At 47.5% G+C, this 16,445-nt stretch overlaps 1 protein-coding gene across 1 annotated transcript; it reads left to right on the forward strand.

Annotated features, from left to right (window-relative positions):
- Window positions 1-6,236: 6,236 nt before the first annotated feature.
- On the forward strand, window positions 6,237-16,159 carry Kcnj8 (potassium inwardly rectifying channel subfamily J member 8). The gene is made up of 3 exons (XM_048335227.1): window positions 6,237-6,351; window positions 7,693-8,130; window positions 15,225-16,159. The coding sequence occupies exons 2-3, from the start codon at window positions 7,763-7,765 to the stop codon at window positions 16,126-16,128; spliced, it is 1,272 nt and encodes a 423-aa protein (XP_048191184.1). The 5' UTR covers window positions 6,237-6,351; window positions 7,693-7,762; the 3' UTR covers window positions 16,129-16,159.
- The last annotated feature ends 286 nt before the right edge of the window (window positions 16,160-16,445 follow it).

Here is a 16,445-nt window from a genome sequence, read left to right on the forward strand (position 1 = left end):
TGGAAAATTGTGAACCATTCAGCTATGACTATATAGAATATACGTCACATGAACTCATTAAAAAACCAAAGTTGCTCTGAGAGTAATGGTTGAGCTGGTTGCTCCCACCTGTAGTCCAAGCTACCTAGAAAGGTTGAGATCTGAAGATTGAGGTGTGCAAGTCAGGCCTGGGCAGGAAAACTCCCTGAGACTCTTTTAAATTTCCAATAAACCACCAAAAAAGCCAGAAAAGTGGGAAAGGGCCTTGAGTTATGAAAGCTCAGGAAACAGTGCTCAGGCTCTGAGTCCAAATCCCAGGATTAGCGCCATCAGCCAACAGAAAAACAAATACAGAAATAAGAAGATCGAGGCCACCAAAATGCTTGTACAGAAATACTCGTAATAGCAAAGACACAAATTGTTCCTAGTGTTTGGGACACACAATGAAATGCGATGGTATACAAAATAACCTGACTAGAGCTCACAGACAATTATATCCAAAGCAGGTAGAATTCCCCAAGCTCTGCTAGACAGGGAAAGAACCATGTTGGGGAAAAGGGCAAAGAATTTTCTAGAAGGAAGGAGATATTTTCATGGCTAGACTTGCAAAGCCGCAGCTCCACTACTGGCTTTCTTTAGCATGCATCTCAGGCAGTTTTTAGATTTTCTCAACTATTTGCAAAAGAAAAAATTTTTTTTACTTTCAATGCCTAATCTATTTCTGTAGTTATCTGATGGCAAGTTCATTATCCCCTATCTTTGGACATAACAAGCTAATTTGACATTCTGAATTAGCTACAACTCTCCACTCTTTAAGTCCAGCGTTGAAACTGGTTGTGGGGGAGAAACCGATCTAGAGAAAGTTTTTGGGGGGCTCAGATAGTTTTTACATCTCCCTATCTTCCCCAAATTATCTTTTAACAAGAGAAAAAAATAATCCTTAATAGAAGGAATAAAGGGAAAACCATTGCTAGATTTACTGGGTGCAACAAATTGGACTATCTCTTACACGTCAGGTTGGACTTCCCGAATCTGCAGCCTGTGCTTTTGAAAGGTGGTAGAGAAAAAAAAAAACAACACTCTACAGAAAGTTCTGGAAAATGTCACATTTCTCTTTCCAAGCATTGCCTATGAATCACTGGTTTTGCAAGGCTGAGATGGCTTTAGAAATCACCCTTTCCCTAAGAGCTAAGAGTTTTTATAGCAGGACAGATACCAGGCACATAGAAACTTGCCTTTTATTTTTTTTTCTGTCAGTTGTGGGGCTAGAACTCAGAGCCTAGACGCTGTCCCTGAGCCTCTCCCAGCCGAGCTGATTTCTGAGTCCCGGTGCTTTGGTGATTGTTCCTTTCAGTTTGAACAGTTAGATTCAATCATAGAGTGATAAATCTAAGATGCGGCTCCTTGGTAGGCTGGCCAGAGCTTAAGCACCAAATGCAAGTCTTAATCTCCCACAAGACAGAAAGCTAAGTAGTAGCTAAAGGAACCTGCCGTCTATGCCTGTATCTTCTCACCCACAGAACCAAACCCCTTAGATTACTAAGGGAGACGTGCAGCCGCTGGTTAAGTCAGGCTGGCGCTATTCCAAGAATTTTATAGAATGCAATGTGACTAGAACAAAACTCCCTAAAGTGAGATACTTTATAGAGAAAAGCCAATGGCCCCTGATGAATGCCTTAACACAGATTAAATCATGTCCAGAAAGGATATAAGAAGAAGAAAAAAAGACTGGGAAGGTAGCTTAGTGGTAGAGTGCTTGCCTAGCATGCATGAAGCCCTGGGTTCGATTCCTCTGTACCACATAAGCAGAAAATGCCAGAAGTGGCGCTGTGGCTCAAGTGGCAGAGTGCTAGCCTTGAGCAAAAAGCAGCCAGGTACAGTGCTCAGGCCTGAGTTCAAGCCCCAGGACTGGCAAAAAGAAGAAAAGAAATCACAGGGCAAACACAAAGCCAGAGAAAAACAGATGTTAAACTTGCTCTTTTCGACCCACTCTGTATGAACCAACTTGTCCTTGAGATCCACATTAATTCCTACTTTCAATTATGCTCCTGTGACCTAATTATTTTCCATTTGGCTTCATCTTTTTTTTTGTCTTTTTTTTGTACTGGTCCTGGGACTTGAACTCAGGGCCTGGGCACGGTCCCTGAGGTTTTTTTTTACCCAAGGCTAGCCCTCTACCATTTGAGCCACAGCTCCAGTTCCAGCTCTTTGTTGGTTCACTGAGAGAAGAATCTCATAGATTTTCCTGTCCAAGTTAGCTGTGAACTGTGGTCCTCCTATTTCCTCAGCCTCCTGAATAGCTAGCTGCAACTACAGATATGAGCCACTGGTGCTTGACTTGCTGTAGTTTCTTGCTGGAAGAATTTATACCTTCTTGTTAAAGATAGTTTCTTTTCTAGACCAAAGGTCTTACATTTCATTCTTTGTTCAGTAAAATCCTAGAGAGGCATAGCTGTGTGTGTGTGTGTGTGTGTGTGTGTGTGTGTGTGTGTGTGTGTGTTGGTCCTGAGGCTTGAACTCAGGGCCTAAGTGCTGTTCCTGAACTTCATTTTTCAAAGCTAGTGCTCAACTACTTGAACCACAGCTCCACTTCCAGTGTTTGATGGGGATTCATTGGAGTTAAGAGGCTTACCAACTTTCCTGCCTGGGCTGGCTTCGAACCGAGATCCTCAGATCTCAGCCTCCTGAATAGGTAGGATGACAGGCGTGAGCCACCTGTGACCATTGAGCTCCTCAATGCTCAACAGCTTCTGCCTCACGATTGTCTCAGAGTTGAGACAGGATTGGGTTCACCTAGACAACAGATGGAACCGTAGTGACTGCCTTTAATGTCTTCCTGACCAGTTGATTTAGACTTGTGCAGCGATCTGACCTGAGCACACCAAGCTAGAAGAAGAGCTCTTTTGTGACTAGTTCTGGAGAGTTCTAATTGAAAGGAGAGAGATCTTATTTTGCAGATAACCATCGTCTCTGAGCCAGGCATCATGCCTATAATCCCAGTGACTCAGGAGGCTAAGATCTGAGGATCGCAGTTTGAGGCCAGCAGGACAGAAAAGTTTGTGAGACTCTTTTATCTCCAATGAACCAGCAAAAAAAAAAAAGAAACAAACCCAAAATGGAGATGTGGTTCAAGTGGCAGAGTGCCAGCCTTGAGCAAAAAAGGCTCAGGGACAGAGCTCAGGCCTGGAGTTCAAGCCCTAGGTACACACACACACACACACACACACACACACACACACACACACACACAGAAATATTCTCTGAGCTCACTGGAACAGATAACAAGGATGAGTCACGCTGTCACTCTTGATGCATGATAACTCCAAAAAAAAAGTGAGTTTCTAACATGTTGTTTTGATTACAAGTTTATGTAACCATTTTTATTAAGCTGAGTCCAAAGCGATGTGTTCCACAGCGAGCTACATGAAGACATGTAAAGCAATCAGACCGATCAATGTGTGAGCACTAAACACGAATCTTTTCCGTCACCATGTTGAAGAATCTCTAAGTCCTTCAGTCTAATTCTTTTCTGACATGTCTGAAAGCACCAAACTATATTCAGAAAAACGAAACTGAGTAGACACCCGTGGCACACGCCTGTAATCCCAGCTACTCAGGAGGCTGGGATTTGAGGTTCGCCAAGTTCGAAGCCAGCTGGGCAGGAAAAACCCATGAGACTCTTATCTCCAGTAAATGACCAAAAAGCTGGAAGTGGAGCTGTGGCTCAAGTGGTAGAGCGCCAGCTTTGAGCTAAAATGCCAAGTAACAGTGCCAGGTCCTGAGTTCAAGCCCAAGTTTAAAAAAAAACATAATTAATGACATATTGATTGCCACTTACACACCAAGCTAGCTAGTCTTGAAGGGGTTAAATGTGATTTCTACACAATGGGGGAAAGAAGAGAAAAGAAATTGTCCTTCACTTGCCTTCCATTAAAGATGAATTTGAGGTCTTTGGGTAAATGAGCAGTGTGTTTATGCTCTGTATACGCTCAGCCCCTCGGGGGCCTGGGAAACGCACGAAATTTCCAAGAATTAAAGTTTCCATCGACAACAGTGCCAAAACCAGGGGGCCCCGATGATGCCAGAAAACAAGCCTGCCTCTGTGGTCAGCCCCTAAAGATAGACACTGGCTGGCTGTGCAGAGATAGTTACCGTCTATGGAGAGACAGTTACCGTCTATGGAGAGATAGTTACTGTCTATGGAGATATTCACTGTCTATGGAAAGATATGTACTGTCTGGAGAGACATTTACCGTCTATGGAAAGATAATTGCTGTCTGGAGAGATATTCACTATGGAGAGATATTCACTGTCTATGGAGAGAGATATTCACTGTCTATGGAAAGATACGTACTGTCTGGAGAGACATTTACCATCTATGGAAAGATATTTGCTGTCTATGGAGAGATATTCACTGCCTAAGGAGAGAGATTTACTGTCTATGGAGACATTTACTGTCTATGGAGAGACATTTACTGTCTATGGGAAGATATTTACTGTCTGGAGAGATATTTACTGTCTACGGAGAGATATTTACTGTCTATGGAGAGATAATCACTGTCTATGGAGAGACATTTACTGTCTGGAGAGATATGTACTGTCTATGGAGCCATTTACTGTCTGTGGAGATATTTACTGTCTGGAGAGATATTTACTGTCTATGGAGAGATAATCACTGTCTATGGATATTCATTGTGTATGGAGATATTTACCATCTATGGAGATAGATATTTACAGTCTGTCTATGGAGATAGTCGCTGTCTATGGAGCGGTGTCTGCCGTCTAGGGGGCCCTTTCCTGCCTGGCCGCCCCGTCAGTGCCCACCTGCCTGTTGAATCTTTTCTGATGATCTGTGTTGTCTCACAATCGCAAACCACTGAGGCCGCAGCCACTCAGAAAGCCCAGGGCCCCACTGGGGGCGAGATGTCCTTGTGAGATGAGGCTAAGTCCCCATCCTTCCTTCCTCCCTCCCTCCCTCCCTCCCTCCTTCCCTTCCTTCCTTCCTTCCTCCCTCCCTTCCTTCCTTTCTTCTTTCCTTCCTTCCTCCCTCCCTTCTTTCCTCCCTCCCTCCCTCCCTTCCTCCCTCCCTCCCTCCCTCCTTCCCTTTCTTCCTTCTTTCCCTCCCTTCCTCCTTCCCTTCCTTCCTTCTTTCCCTCCCTCCCTCCCTCCCTTCCTTCCTTTCTTCTTTCCTTCCTTCCTCCTTCCCTTCTTTCCTCCCTTCCTCCCTCCCTCCCTCCTTTCCTTTCTTCCTTCTTGCCCTCCCTCCCTCCCTTCCTTCCTTTCTAACTTCCTTCCTTCCTCCCTCCCTCCCTTCCTTCCTTCTTTCCCTCCCTCCCTCCTTCCCTTCCTTACTTCCTAACTTCCTCCCTCCCTCCCTCCTTCCCTCCTTCCCTTCCTTCCTTCCTTCCTTCTTTCCTTCCTTCCTTCCTTTTTGCCTTCCCTCCCTCCCTCCCTCCCTCCTTCCCTCCCTCCCTCCCTTCCTTCCTCCCTCCCTCCTTCCCTTTCTTCCTTCTTTCCCTCCTTCCCTTTCTTCCTTCTTTCCCTCCCTCCCTCCTTCCCTCCCTCCCTCCCTCCCTCCCTTCCTTCCTCCCTCCCTCCTTCCCTTTCTTCCTTCTTTCCCTCCCTCCCTCCCTCCCTCCCTCCCTCCCTCCTTCCCTCCCTCCCTCCCTTCCTTCCTCCCTTCCTTCCTTCCCCTGTTTTTCTGGCTCTTTCCCCAAGCCTCCATGTGTCTCCTCCCCATCAGAAGCTGGGGCTCAGGGCTAGGGCTCCCACACCTCCGCGGGGGGTGGGAGGGAGGCCGGGACTGATCTCTGCGATCTGATTTGAAAAGACAAATGTAAATAAAATAATGATAAGCAATAACAATAACAACAAGGCCCCACCGCCTCCCAGATCTATGTCAGGACGCTGGGACAGAAAGTTCTCTCTTAGGAGAGAGGAAACTTTCAAACGCTTCCTGTGACCCTAGCTGGCCGGGGGGGGGGGGGGACTGGGAAAAGAGCTGGCTGTTGGGGAGGGGACCCCCCCCCACCCAGACAGCCCCCCTCCCCCCCTGCTTCCCGCTGGTTCCCCAGCTCCCCAAGCTCTGGCCTTGGCCCCTCATCCTCTGGCACGCGTCAAAAGCCTCCTCCCTCCTCCTCCTCCTCCTCCTCCTCCCTCCCTCTTCCCTCCTCCCTCCGCCCTCCCCACGGGGGAGGGGAAGGCCGCCACCCAGCCCGCGCCGCCTCCCGCAGGCGCTCAGACGCGGCGGCGTGGGTCCGATCGGGCGGATCGCGGTCCGGGCGCGCATGGAGATGGAGATGAGGAAGATGGAGCCGCCCAGCCGCCCTGGGCGCGGGGAGCCCCGGCCGGGGAGCCCGCAACCTGCGCTCTGTGAGTCCCCGCAACTTCCCTGCCGTGCTATTCTGGGGTGCAGGGGAGGGGTGAGGAAAGAGATGGGCTCCCCACTATCATCACCACCCCAAAATGATCTTCCACTGCCAGGCAGGGTCTGCGCTAGGGGCCAGTGCGCTCTGGGTTTCCCTTTTCCAGCCTGTGTCTCTTGCGCCCCTTCTTCTGGGAGCCAAGGGCTCCATGCGGAACCCCAAGAACCTCCCTGGATGATTGGATTTCATGTGATGAATGCATTGTTCGATCTGACACCATTTATCCCCCGCCTCCTTATCCACCCGTCTGATTTCCATTGAACACATTGGAGCCATCTTGGGGTTCAAGAACTTGGACCCCACCATCCCATCCCCTGCCCCTGCTTTCTTCCTCCCACCCCCCACCACCACCTCCCTTTGCTTAGTTTCTAAAAATAAGAATGTCTTCCCTGGGCTGCTTGAAATAGTTCTCCCTCGACCCCACAGCCGGGGGTTCGGGTCCAGCCAAAGGGTTTGATTGGTGTGAGCTCTCCTGTTGGTGTGTTGATTGACTCGTCAGGAGTTGTGCAAAAAAGTGCTCTCCATTTCCGGAGTCAGGTGAGGGGCACAAGGCAGCTTCTTCTCCTCCAACCACCCCCCCCACACCCCCCTCTCTACCCTCCCACCCCGGTTTGGAAGAAAGTTCTGGGCTTTGTCTCACCAAAGCTGTGCCCCACAATGTATTCCGTGGGGAGGAGACTTGGAAGCAAGCTAGACTCCAGTCAGCCTCAGTGGACCCCCATCCTGCTTGCTTCCACCACAGACTTGTGAAGTTTGATCTGGGGGAGGGGTGTGTGTGTGTGTGTGTGTCAGTCCTGGGTCTTGAACTCAGGGCCTGGGTGCCTTCTCTGAGCTTTCTTTTGCTCAAGGCTGGAGGAACCTCTACTTCTCCCCTTTTGGGGGTTCATAAGAACCTCATGGATGTCCTTGCTCAGGCTGGCTTCGAACTGTGGTCTTCAGATCTCAGCCTCCTGGGTAGCTGGGATGACAGGCGGGAGCCAGGGTAAGCCAGCTCCCCATAGATTTTTTTTACTCTTATCTCTTGAGCCATGGCTCCCCTTCTGGCTTTTTCTGGTAGTTGATTTGGGGATGAGTCCCCACCCCCCAACCACCACCCCCAGCCCCCCGATTTTCCTGCCCTGGCTGGCTTTGAACTGTGATCCTCCGCCCTCAGCCTCCTGGGGTTGGCTTTGAACAGCCATCCTGAGACTTCCGCCTTGGGAGTGGCTGGGATTGCAGGCGTGAGCAGCGGTGCCCGGCTGGCATATTGGTAACGGGGTGGGGTGGGGGGGGGGTCTCCCCGGGGCAGGAGGACCGATCGGGACGGACGGACGGACGGACGCCGGCGGCGTGGCAGGTGATGGTGACCGGCCGGGACCATGCTGGCCAGGAAGAGCATCATCCCGGAGGAGTACGTGCTGGCCCGCATCGCGGCCGAGAACCTGCGGCGGCCGCGCGTGCGGGACCGGCTGGCGCGCGCGCGGTTCATCGCCAAGAGCGGCGCGTGCAACCTGGCGCACAAGAACATCCGCGAGCAGGGCCGCTTCCTGCAGGACATCTTCACCACGCTCGTGGACCTCAAGTGGCGCCACACGCTCGTCATCTTCACCATGGCCTTCCTGTGCAGCTGGCTCCTCTTCGCCATCATGTGGTGGCTCGTGGCCTTCGCGCACGGCGACCTGCACGCCTACATGGAGAGGGCGGCCGAGCGCGGGCCCGAGCCCACCGCCTGCGTGACCAACGTGCGGTGAGTGAGCCCGAGCCCCGCGCGGGGGGCCCGGCCCCGGGACACCGGACGCGGGACGGCGCATGCGTGCGGGGAGGGAGGGAGAGGGGGAGGAGGGAGGGAGGGAGGAAGGAGGGAGGGAGGGAGGAAGGAGGGAGGGAGGGATAGATGACAGATAATGGATTATGGATAGGTGGTTAGGTAGATGGATGGATAGATGATAGATAGATAGATAGATAGATAGATAGATAGATAGATAGATAGATAGATAGATAGATAGATAGATAGATAGATAGATAGTAGATGGATGGATATTTGGGTGCATAGATGGATGGATGGATGGATGGATATTTGTGTGGATGGATGGATGGATAGTTGGGTGATAGATGGATGGATGGAGAGATATTTGTGTGGATGGATGGATGGATGGATGGATATTTGTGTGGATGGATGGATGGATGGATGGATGGATGGATGAACAGATGTTTGTGTGGATAAATGGATGGATGGATATTTGTGTGGATGGATGGATGGATAGATGGATATTTCTGTGGATAGATGGATGGATGGATGGATATTTGTGTGGATGGATGGATGGATAGATGGATATTTCTGTGGATAGATGGATGGATGGATGGATATTTGTGTGGATGGATGGATGGATAGATGGATATTTCTGTGGATAGATGGATGGATGGATGGATATTTGTGTGGATGGATGGATATTTGTGTGGATGGATGGATGGATGGATGGATGGATATTTGTGTGGATAGATGGATGGATGGATGGATGGATGGATGGATGGATGGATGGATATTTGTGTGGATAGCTGAATGGATGGATGGACAGATGGATATTTGTGTGGATAGCTGGATGGATGGATGGCTATTTGGGTGGATAGATGGATGGATGGAGGAATGGATGGAGGGAGGGATGCATGGATGGATGGATGGTTACGTGGATGGATGGATGGATGGGCAGATAGATGGTAAATGGATGGATAGGTAGAGGGATGTATGGATAGATGACAGATGGATGATGGATAGATAGGTAGATAGATAGACAGGTAGGTAGATAGGTAGGTAGGTGGGTAGGTAGATAAGCAGACCAGGTAGGTAGACAGACAGACAGGTACATAGACACATACATACACAGATGGATAGATTAGACATAGATAGATAGGATATAGATGGATAAATGATAGATGGATGATTCATTTGATTACAGATAGTTGTATTGATTATTTGATAGCTGGAAGGATAGGTAGATCAGAAGATAGGATGATAGATGGATTAGTTGTTAGGTGGATATATGAAAGATTACATGATAGATGGATTGATTAGAATATAGATGGTGGTTGGAATGATTAGACAGATGGATAAAGACATATGATAGATTGAGTAGATGATAGATAGATGAGAAAGATTAGAGAGATGAGAGATAGGTAGATGGATTGATTAGATGATGGATAGATAAATGATAGATAGGTTGGTTGATTGGATGATAGATGGATAGATAGGTGCATTAAGTGATTGAGAGCTAGATGATTGATTAGATAATAGATGCTAGATAGATTGGTTAGATAATAGATGGATAGAAGATAGATTGATTAGGTGATAGATGAGAGACAGAGTAGATCGGAAGATGAATGATAAATAAATGGATTGATTAGATGATACGTGGATAGATGATGGGTAGATTGATAAGGTGATGGATGAACGATACATTAGAGAGATGAGATGTAGAATGATAGGTTGGTTAGGTGATAGATGGATAAGTGATAGGTAGATTAGATGGATGAAAGATAGATTAATAGATTAAATAGATGAGAGACTGATAGATTAAATAGATGAGAGATTGGTTAGGTGATAGATGATGAGAGATAGATAAATTGATAGACAGATGCATAAATAGAATAGGTAGATCGGATGACTGGAACTTTATGATTGATAGATGACATAGATTAATTAGGTGATAGATGGATAGATGATGGATAGATGATAGATTTAATAGACTGGAGATAGGTTGATAGATTAGATAGATGGATGAGAAAGACACATTAGATAGATGGAGATATAGATTGTTAGATTAGATACAGAGGTGGATGAGAAATCGATTAGATGAGAGATAGATTGATAGATAAGGTAAATAGATCAGATGAGAGATAGGAGGATAGATACACTGATAGAATGGATAGAACAGATAGAAGGATAGATAGAATGATAGAGACACATATCTAGATAGATATTGAGGGTGATGATGAAGATAGATGGGATAATCTATCGATTATAAATACATGCATAGATTGGTAGATGACAGATGGATGCTAGATAGATAGATGGTAGATAACGAATGGACAGATAAATAGATGGATGAATGGACAGATATAGATACCTATTTAAATGTCTTTTCTCTTATTCTCTCATTTCATTGATAGTGAAATAAAAGGTTTGTTCTAGAATATTCAGAAACAATCAAAATCAAGGGGGAGGAAGCACCTGACATATAAATAACGCTTGGTGGATGAATAATATTCTCTAAAACTGTGAGGCTTCAGTCCTTAGGAATGGCCTTCAAAATAGCACATCAGTTATTTAAAAATTGTTTTAGTTCAAAGGATTCCTGGCACCGAAAGCACACATGTGGGGTTGGAGGTTTGGTTCAGGTGGCAGAGCACCATCCAAAGAGTGAAATCGTCAGATACTGAGTTCAAGTCCAGGTCTTAGACATCCCCCCCCAACACACACACACACACACACACACACACACACACACACACACACACAAAAGCATAATTTAATTTTCAGTATGCAGTCAAGTAATAATGATGGTGTGTGGACCATTTTTCTTTGGCTACTCATATTTGTGGTGTTTTCAGAAATAATAGAAAGCATTTGAGGGAGGAGAAAGGAGGGCTCTTGACTTAAAAGTAGGCTAAAAATTAAATAACTAGCAGCTCTTCTTTAGTGAGGTTGTCTTAATATAACAGATTGGTTGCCTGGGATTCAGAAATCCAAAGTTGGCCTAAAGATTCAGAAATTACTAGTGGTTTCTTTTATTACTGCTGGTTAATTATGCAAAGAGTTTTCACCCAAGATATTTCACAATGCAGATATTGTACATTGATCAGATGAACTGCATTTCCATCTTTTCTTTTCCTCACAGTCTGCCTGCCTGCCTTCCTTTCTTCTCTCCCTCCCTCCCTCCCTCCCTTCCTCCCTCCCTCCCTCCCTCTCTCCCTCCTTCCCTTCCTCCCTTTCTCCCTCCTCTCTCTTCTCTTTCTTTATCTCCCTCTTTCACCCTCTCTCCTTCTTTCCCTCCTCCTCCTCCTTCTTTCTCTCTCTCTCCCTCCCTCCCTCCTTCCCTCCCTCCTTCCTTCCCTCCTTTCCTTCTGTGCCAGTCCTGGGGCTTGAACTCAGGGTCTGGGCATTGTCCCTGAGCTTTTTCCCTCACGTTTTTCACTCTACCACTTGAGCCACAGCACCACTCCTGGCTTTTTTGTTTTGGGCAGTTTGTTAGAGTTAAGAGTCTCAGCTGGGTGCTGGTGGCTCACATCTGTCATCCCAGTTACTCACCAGATCTTAGGACTGTGGTTCAAAGCCAGCCCGAACATGAAAGTCCATGAGACTCTTATCTCCAATGAACAACCAGAAAACTGGAAGTGGAGCTGTGGCTCGAAGTGGTAGAGTGCCTTGAGCCTTGAGCGAAAGAAACTCAGGCACAGCACCCAGGCCTTGAGTTCAAGCCTCATGACAGACAATTAAAATGAAAATGTTTCATGGACTTTCCTGCCCAGGCTGGCTTCAAACTTCCAATCCTCAGATCCAGCCTCCTGAGTAGCTGGGATTCTTGTTAGCTCCATGTAAAGGCAGGTAAAGTGCATTTGGTTATAATGATTCCCTTGCCAGTTTTTTCCATGGTCTAACAATAATTTAGTTGGAGTGACTTTCTTCATTTGTTTTATTGGAAGCTAGAAAGACATGATGTATAACAATTGCAAAAACCAAAGTTCTCTAAAACCAACCAATAGTAAATTATCATGCTGGCTATGTCACCTGGATCTTTTGAGAGTAATATTTCAATTTATATAAATGCACAAAGCAAAAATAAATCTTGAATAATCTACAAGGCTGCCTGACAGTTGTAAAGACTGAGACCTGGCTGGCAATTAAATTATTTTTTAAAAAATTAACTGATATAACCTGACGCTGGTGGCTCACACCTGTAATCTTAACTACTCAGGAGGCTGAGATCTGAGGATCACAGTTTGAAGCCAGCCAAGGTAAATAAGTCCAAGAGATTCTTATCTCCAGCAGCAAAAAAAACCCTGGGAATGGAGGTGTGGCTTAAGTGGCAGAGCACCAGTCTTGAGTGGAAAAGTTACGTGAGAGAGTTCAATTCCCAGTACTGGCACAATGAAATAACATGAAATAAAACATGTCATTAAAATACATTCTATGAACCCTGTCTCAAACCATTAAACAAATATTTGGGGATTTTTCACCATTAAACCTGAGCATGGACCATTATTCAAAATTACTATTGTGTCCAAGTCTCTCCTGTGGGTGCACTTTTGTTCGCTGACATATTTCTCGACTAAATTTGTATCTTATACTGTGTCATTTGCAAAAAAAAAAAAAACAACAATGCCTATCCTTTTCTTTGACTTCTTTTAACCACAACAGAGGTTTAAAAAAGAGCAGTTCTCACACTCCAATTAAAAGCAAATTGAAAGTCAGACTCCAATAGCTCATGCCTAGAATTCTACCTACTCAGCAGGCTGAGATCTGAGGATCATGGTTCAAAGCCAGCTTGGGCAAGGTAATCCCTGAGTCTTATCTCCAAATAAACACCCACAAGCAAGAAGCCAAAAGTGAAGCTGTGGCTCAAGTGGTAGAGCACCAGCCTGACTACAAAAGCTCAAGGACAGCACCCAGACCCTGAATTCAAACTCCAGGATACACACACATACACACACACGAAATGACTAGTATTTTACAGTGATGTCTTTTATACCAATTATAGGCACTGTGATTTGTCTAGATAAGGTACACAATAAATGTTGGCTGGTGATTATGATTTTGACTATTATATATAATGGAAAGTTCAGTCATTGTGCAATACTTTCCATGTGACTCAAGCCTCTTAAACCCCAGGCGTTAGCTAATGTACTAAATAACAAACAGCTATCTGGAAGAATACCCTGCAGAGTAAGCCTTCAAGAATGCAAAGTATTTCACAAAATATACCTATAAATGTAATGTAATAGCTACTACTGACATTTATTATGGTAATGCTTTCACATACTTGATGACTAAACAACATTAAGAAAATGTTGCCCTGGAAATCTATTGCAAGGAGGGGGGGAGGTAGGTAGATAGATAGACAGACAGACAGACAGACAGACAGATAGATAGATAGATAGATGATAGGTAACGGACTGAAACAGATGATTGATAAATATATACTTACATAGATGATAAAGAGAGACAGAGAAAGGAGGTAGATAGATGATTGATTGATAAGTGATAGATATATAGATAAAGAGAGACAGAGTGGATAGCTACATAGATAGAGACAGAAATAGATGATAGATAAACTGATAGACAGCTAGATGAGAGACAAACAGAAAGAAGATAGATAGATGGATAGATAGATGATAGATAGATAGATAGATAGACTGAAATAGACAGGAGATAGATAATAGATACGAAGAGGCAGGTAGATGATACAGAAAGAGTGGCAGAGACATGGGTATATGACAGATAACATGCATGCATACATACATACATACATACATACATATGTACATGGGTGCATAGACAGATGATAGATAGATAGTGACTGTGTTCCTAAAACATTGCATTTGATAAGTCAGCTAGTCTTTCCAAAAACATTTAATAGCCATTTGAAGGAGAAAATGCAGGTCCTGCTTGGGGTATGATTTTGAAGCCAGAGTTTGAGACCCCAGGCTCAAACTTCAGGGAGTTTGCACCTGTCTGGTCCAGCCACTCATCCAACATGGCGGCCACTCATCCAACATGGCGGCCACTCATCCAACATGGCGGCCACTCATCCCACATAGAGGCTGTTCATCCAACATAGGGGCCACTCATCCAACATGGAAGCCACACATCCAACATGGTGGCCACTGGTCCAACATGCCCAGTAAAGGCTCAGCTCATGGAGGAGGGGAGGGGGACACAGGAAGGAGAGATGCTGCATGATGAGAACAGGGCAGCTAGGGGAAGAGACCACGTGAGTGTCTCACACCATCGGGATACAGACCTGAACTTTAGGTTTGACTAGGCAGAGACACAGGGGGGTAAGGGAAGAGAGGTGAGCGCAAGAGTGAAATGATCTTGGTCAAAAGATCACGGTTCAAAGCCAGTCTGGGAGAGGAAGTGATCATGAGACTCTTCTTTCTAAGGAATGCCCTCCCCCCTCCAGAAAAACAAAAACAAAAACAGAAGTAAAGCTGTGACTCAAGTGAAAGAGCACCAGTCTTGGGTGTCCAAATTCTGTCCAGGGGGCTGGGAAGGTGGCTTCGTGGTAGAGCGCTTGCCTAGCATGCACAAAGCCCTGGGTTCGATTCCCTAGTACGACACACACAGAAAAAGCCACAAGTGGCTCAAAGTGGTAGAACGCTCGCCTTGAGCAAAAGCAGCCCAGGGACAGAGCCCAGGCCCTGAGTTCAAGTCCGGGTACTGACACAAGGAAGCAAAAGGTGGCAACAAGCTTTTTCCCCCTGCATCTAATCACAGTTCAGTCTCTGGGTCCAAAGAAGGTGTGGGTGCTTTTTCAGCCCAAGCAGTTTGATTTCACCCAAACAGCAAGGGGCTCCTTCCCCCATCAATCCATGATCCCCTTTGGTTGGTTGGTTGGTTGGTTGGTTGGTTGTTGCCAGGCCTGGGGCTTGAACTTCTGCCTTTGTTTTCTGTGTCTGTGGCACCGAGGAATCGAACCCAGGGCCTCACGCATGCTAGGCGAGCACTCTCACCACCGAGCCCCCCTTTCCCAGGTCCTCACGATCGGTGGATCTTCCCCCCACCCCTCCCCTTGGCCCTCCTGCCCACCCCACCCCACCCCACCCCACCCACCCCCCACCCCACAGGTCCTTCGCCTCGGCCTTCCTCTTCTCCATTGAGGTGCAGGTGACCATCGGCTTCGGGGGGCGCATGATGACGGAGGAGTGCCCGCTGGCCATCACGGTGCTCATCCTGCAGAACATCGTGGGGCTGATCATCAACGCGGTGATGCTGGGCTGCATCTTCATGAAGACGGCGCAGGCGCACCGGCGCGCCGAGACGCTCATCTTCAGCCGCCACGCGGTGATCGCCGTGCGCAACGGCCGCCTGTGCTTCATGTTCCGCGTGGGGGACCTGCGCAAGAGCATGATCATCAGCGCCTCGGTGCGCATCCAGGTGGTCAAGAAGACCACCACCCCGGAGGGCGAGGTGGTCCCCATCCACCAGGTGGACATCCCCGTGGACAACCCCATGGACAGCAACAACGTCTTCCTGGTGGCCCCCCTGATCATCTGCCACGTGATCGACAAGCGCAGCCCCCTCTACGACGTCTCGGCCAACGACCTCGCCACCCAGGACCTGGAGGTCATCGTCATCCTGGAGGGGGTGGTGGAGACCACGGGGATCACCACGCAAGCGCGCACCTCCTACGTGGCCGAGGAGATCCAGTGGGGCCACCGCTTCGTGTCCATCGTCACCGAGGAGGAAGGGGTCTACTCGGTGGATTACTCCAAGTTCGGCAACACCGTCAAGGTGGCCGCCCCGCGCTGCAGCGCCCGCGAGCTGGACGACAAGCCCTCCATCCTCATCCAGACCCTGCAGAAGAGCGAGCTCTCCCACCAGAACTCGCTGCGCAAGCGCAACTCCATGCGCAGGAACAACTCCATGCGCCGCAGTAACAACTCCCTGCGCAGGACCCACGCCCCCCTGCTGGTGCCCAAGGTGCAGTTCGTCACCCCCGAGGGCGGCCAGGGCCCAACTGAATCCTGACAGCAAGATAACCAACCATCACGGGACTGAATGGGGGGAGTGGGATGGGGTGGGGTGTGGGGTGGGGGGTGGGGGGGAGTTTGGATCTGGGGAGTGGGAGGGAGGAGAGGTGAGGCCCAGAGTCACCTCTTCTCCCTGGGCATGAATAACACTCACCAAGTTGCTTCAAGACTCAAAAAAAAAAAAAAAAAAACACCATACTTTTCTGTATGCAGAAGACAAAAATAAAATAAATCAATCACCTGAGCTGCAACTCTACTCAGGAAGCTGAGATCTGAAGATCCCGGTTCAAAGCCAGCCTGGGCAGGAAAGTCCGT

Source organism: Perognathus longimembris, chromosome 27 (assembly GCF_023159225.1).
Source record: "Perognathus longimembris pacificus isolate PPM17 chromosome 27, ASM2315922v1, whole genome shotgun sequence".
NCBI lineage: Eukaryota > Metazoa > Chordata > Mammalia > Rodentia > Heteromyidae > Perognathus > Perognathus longimembris.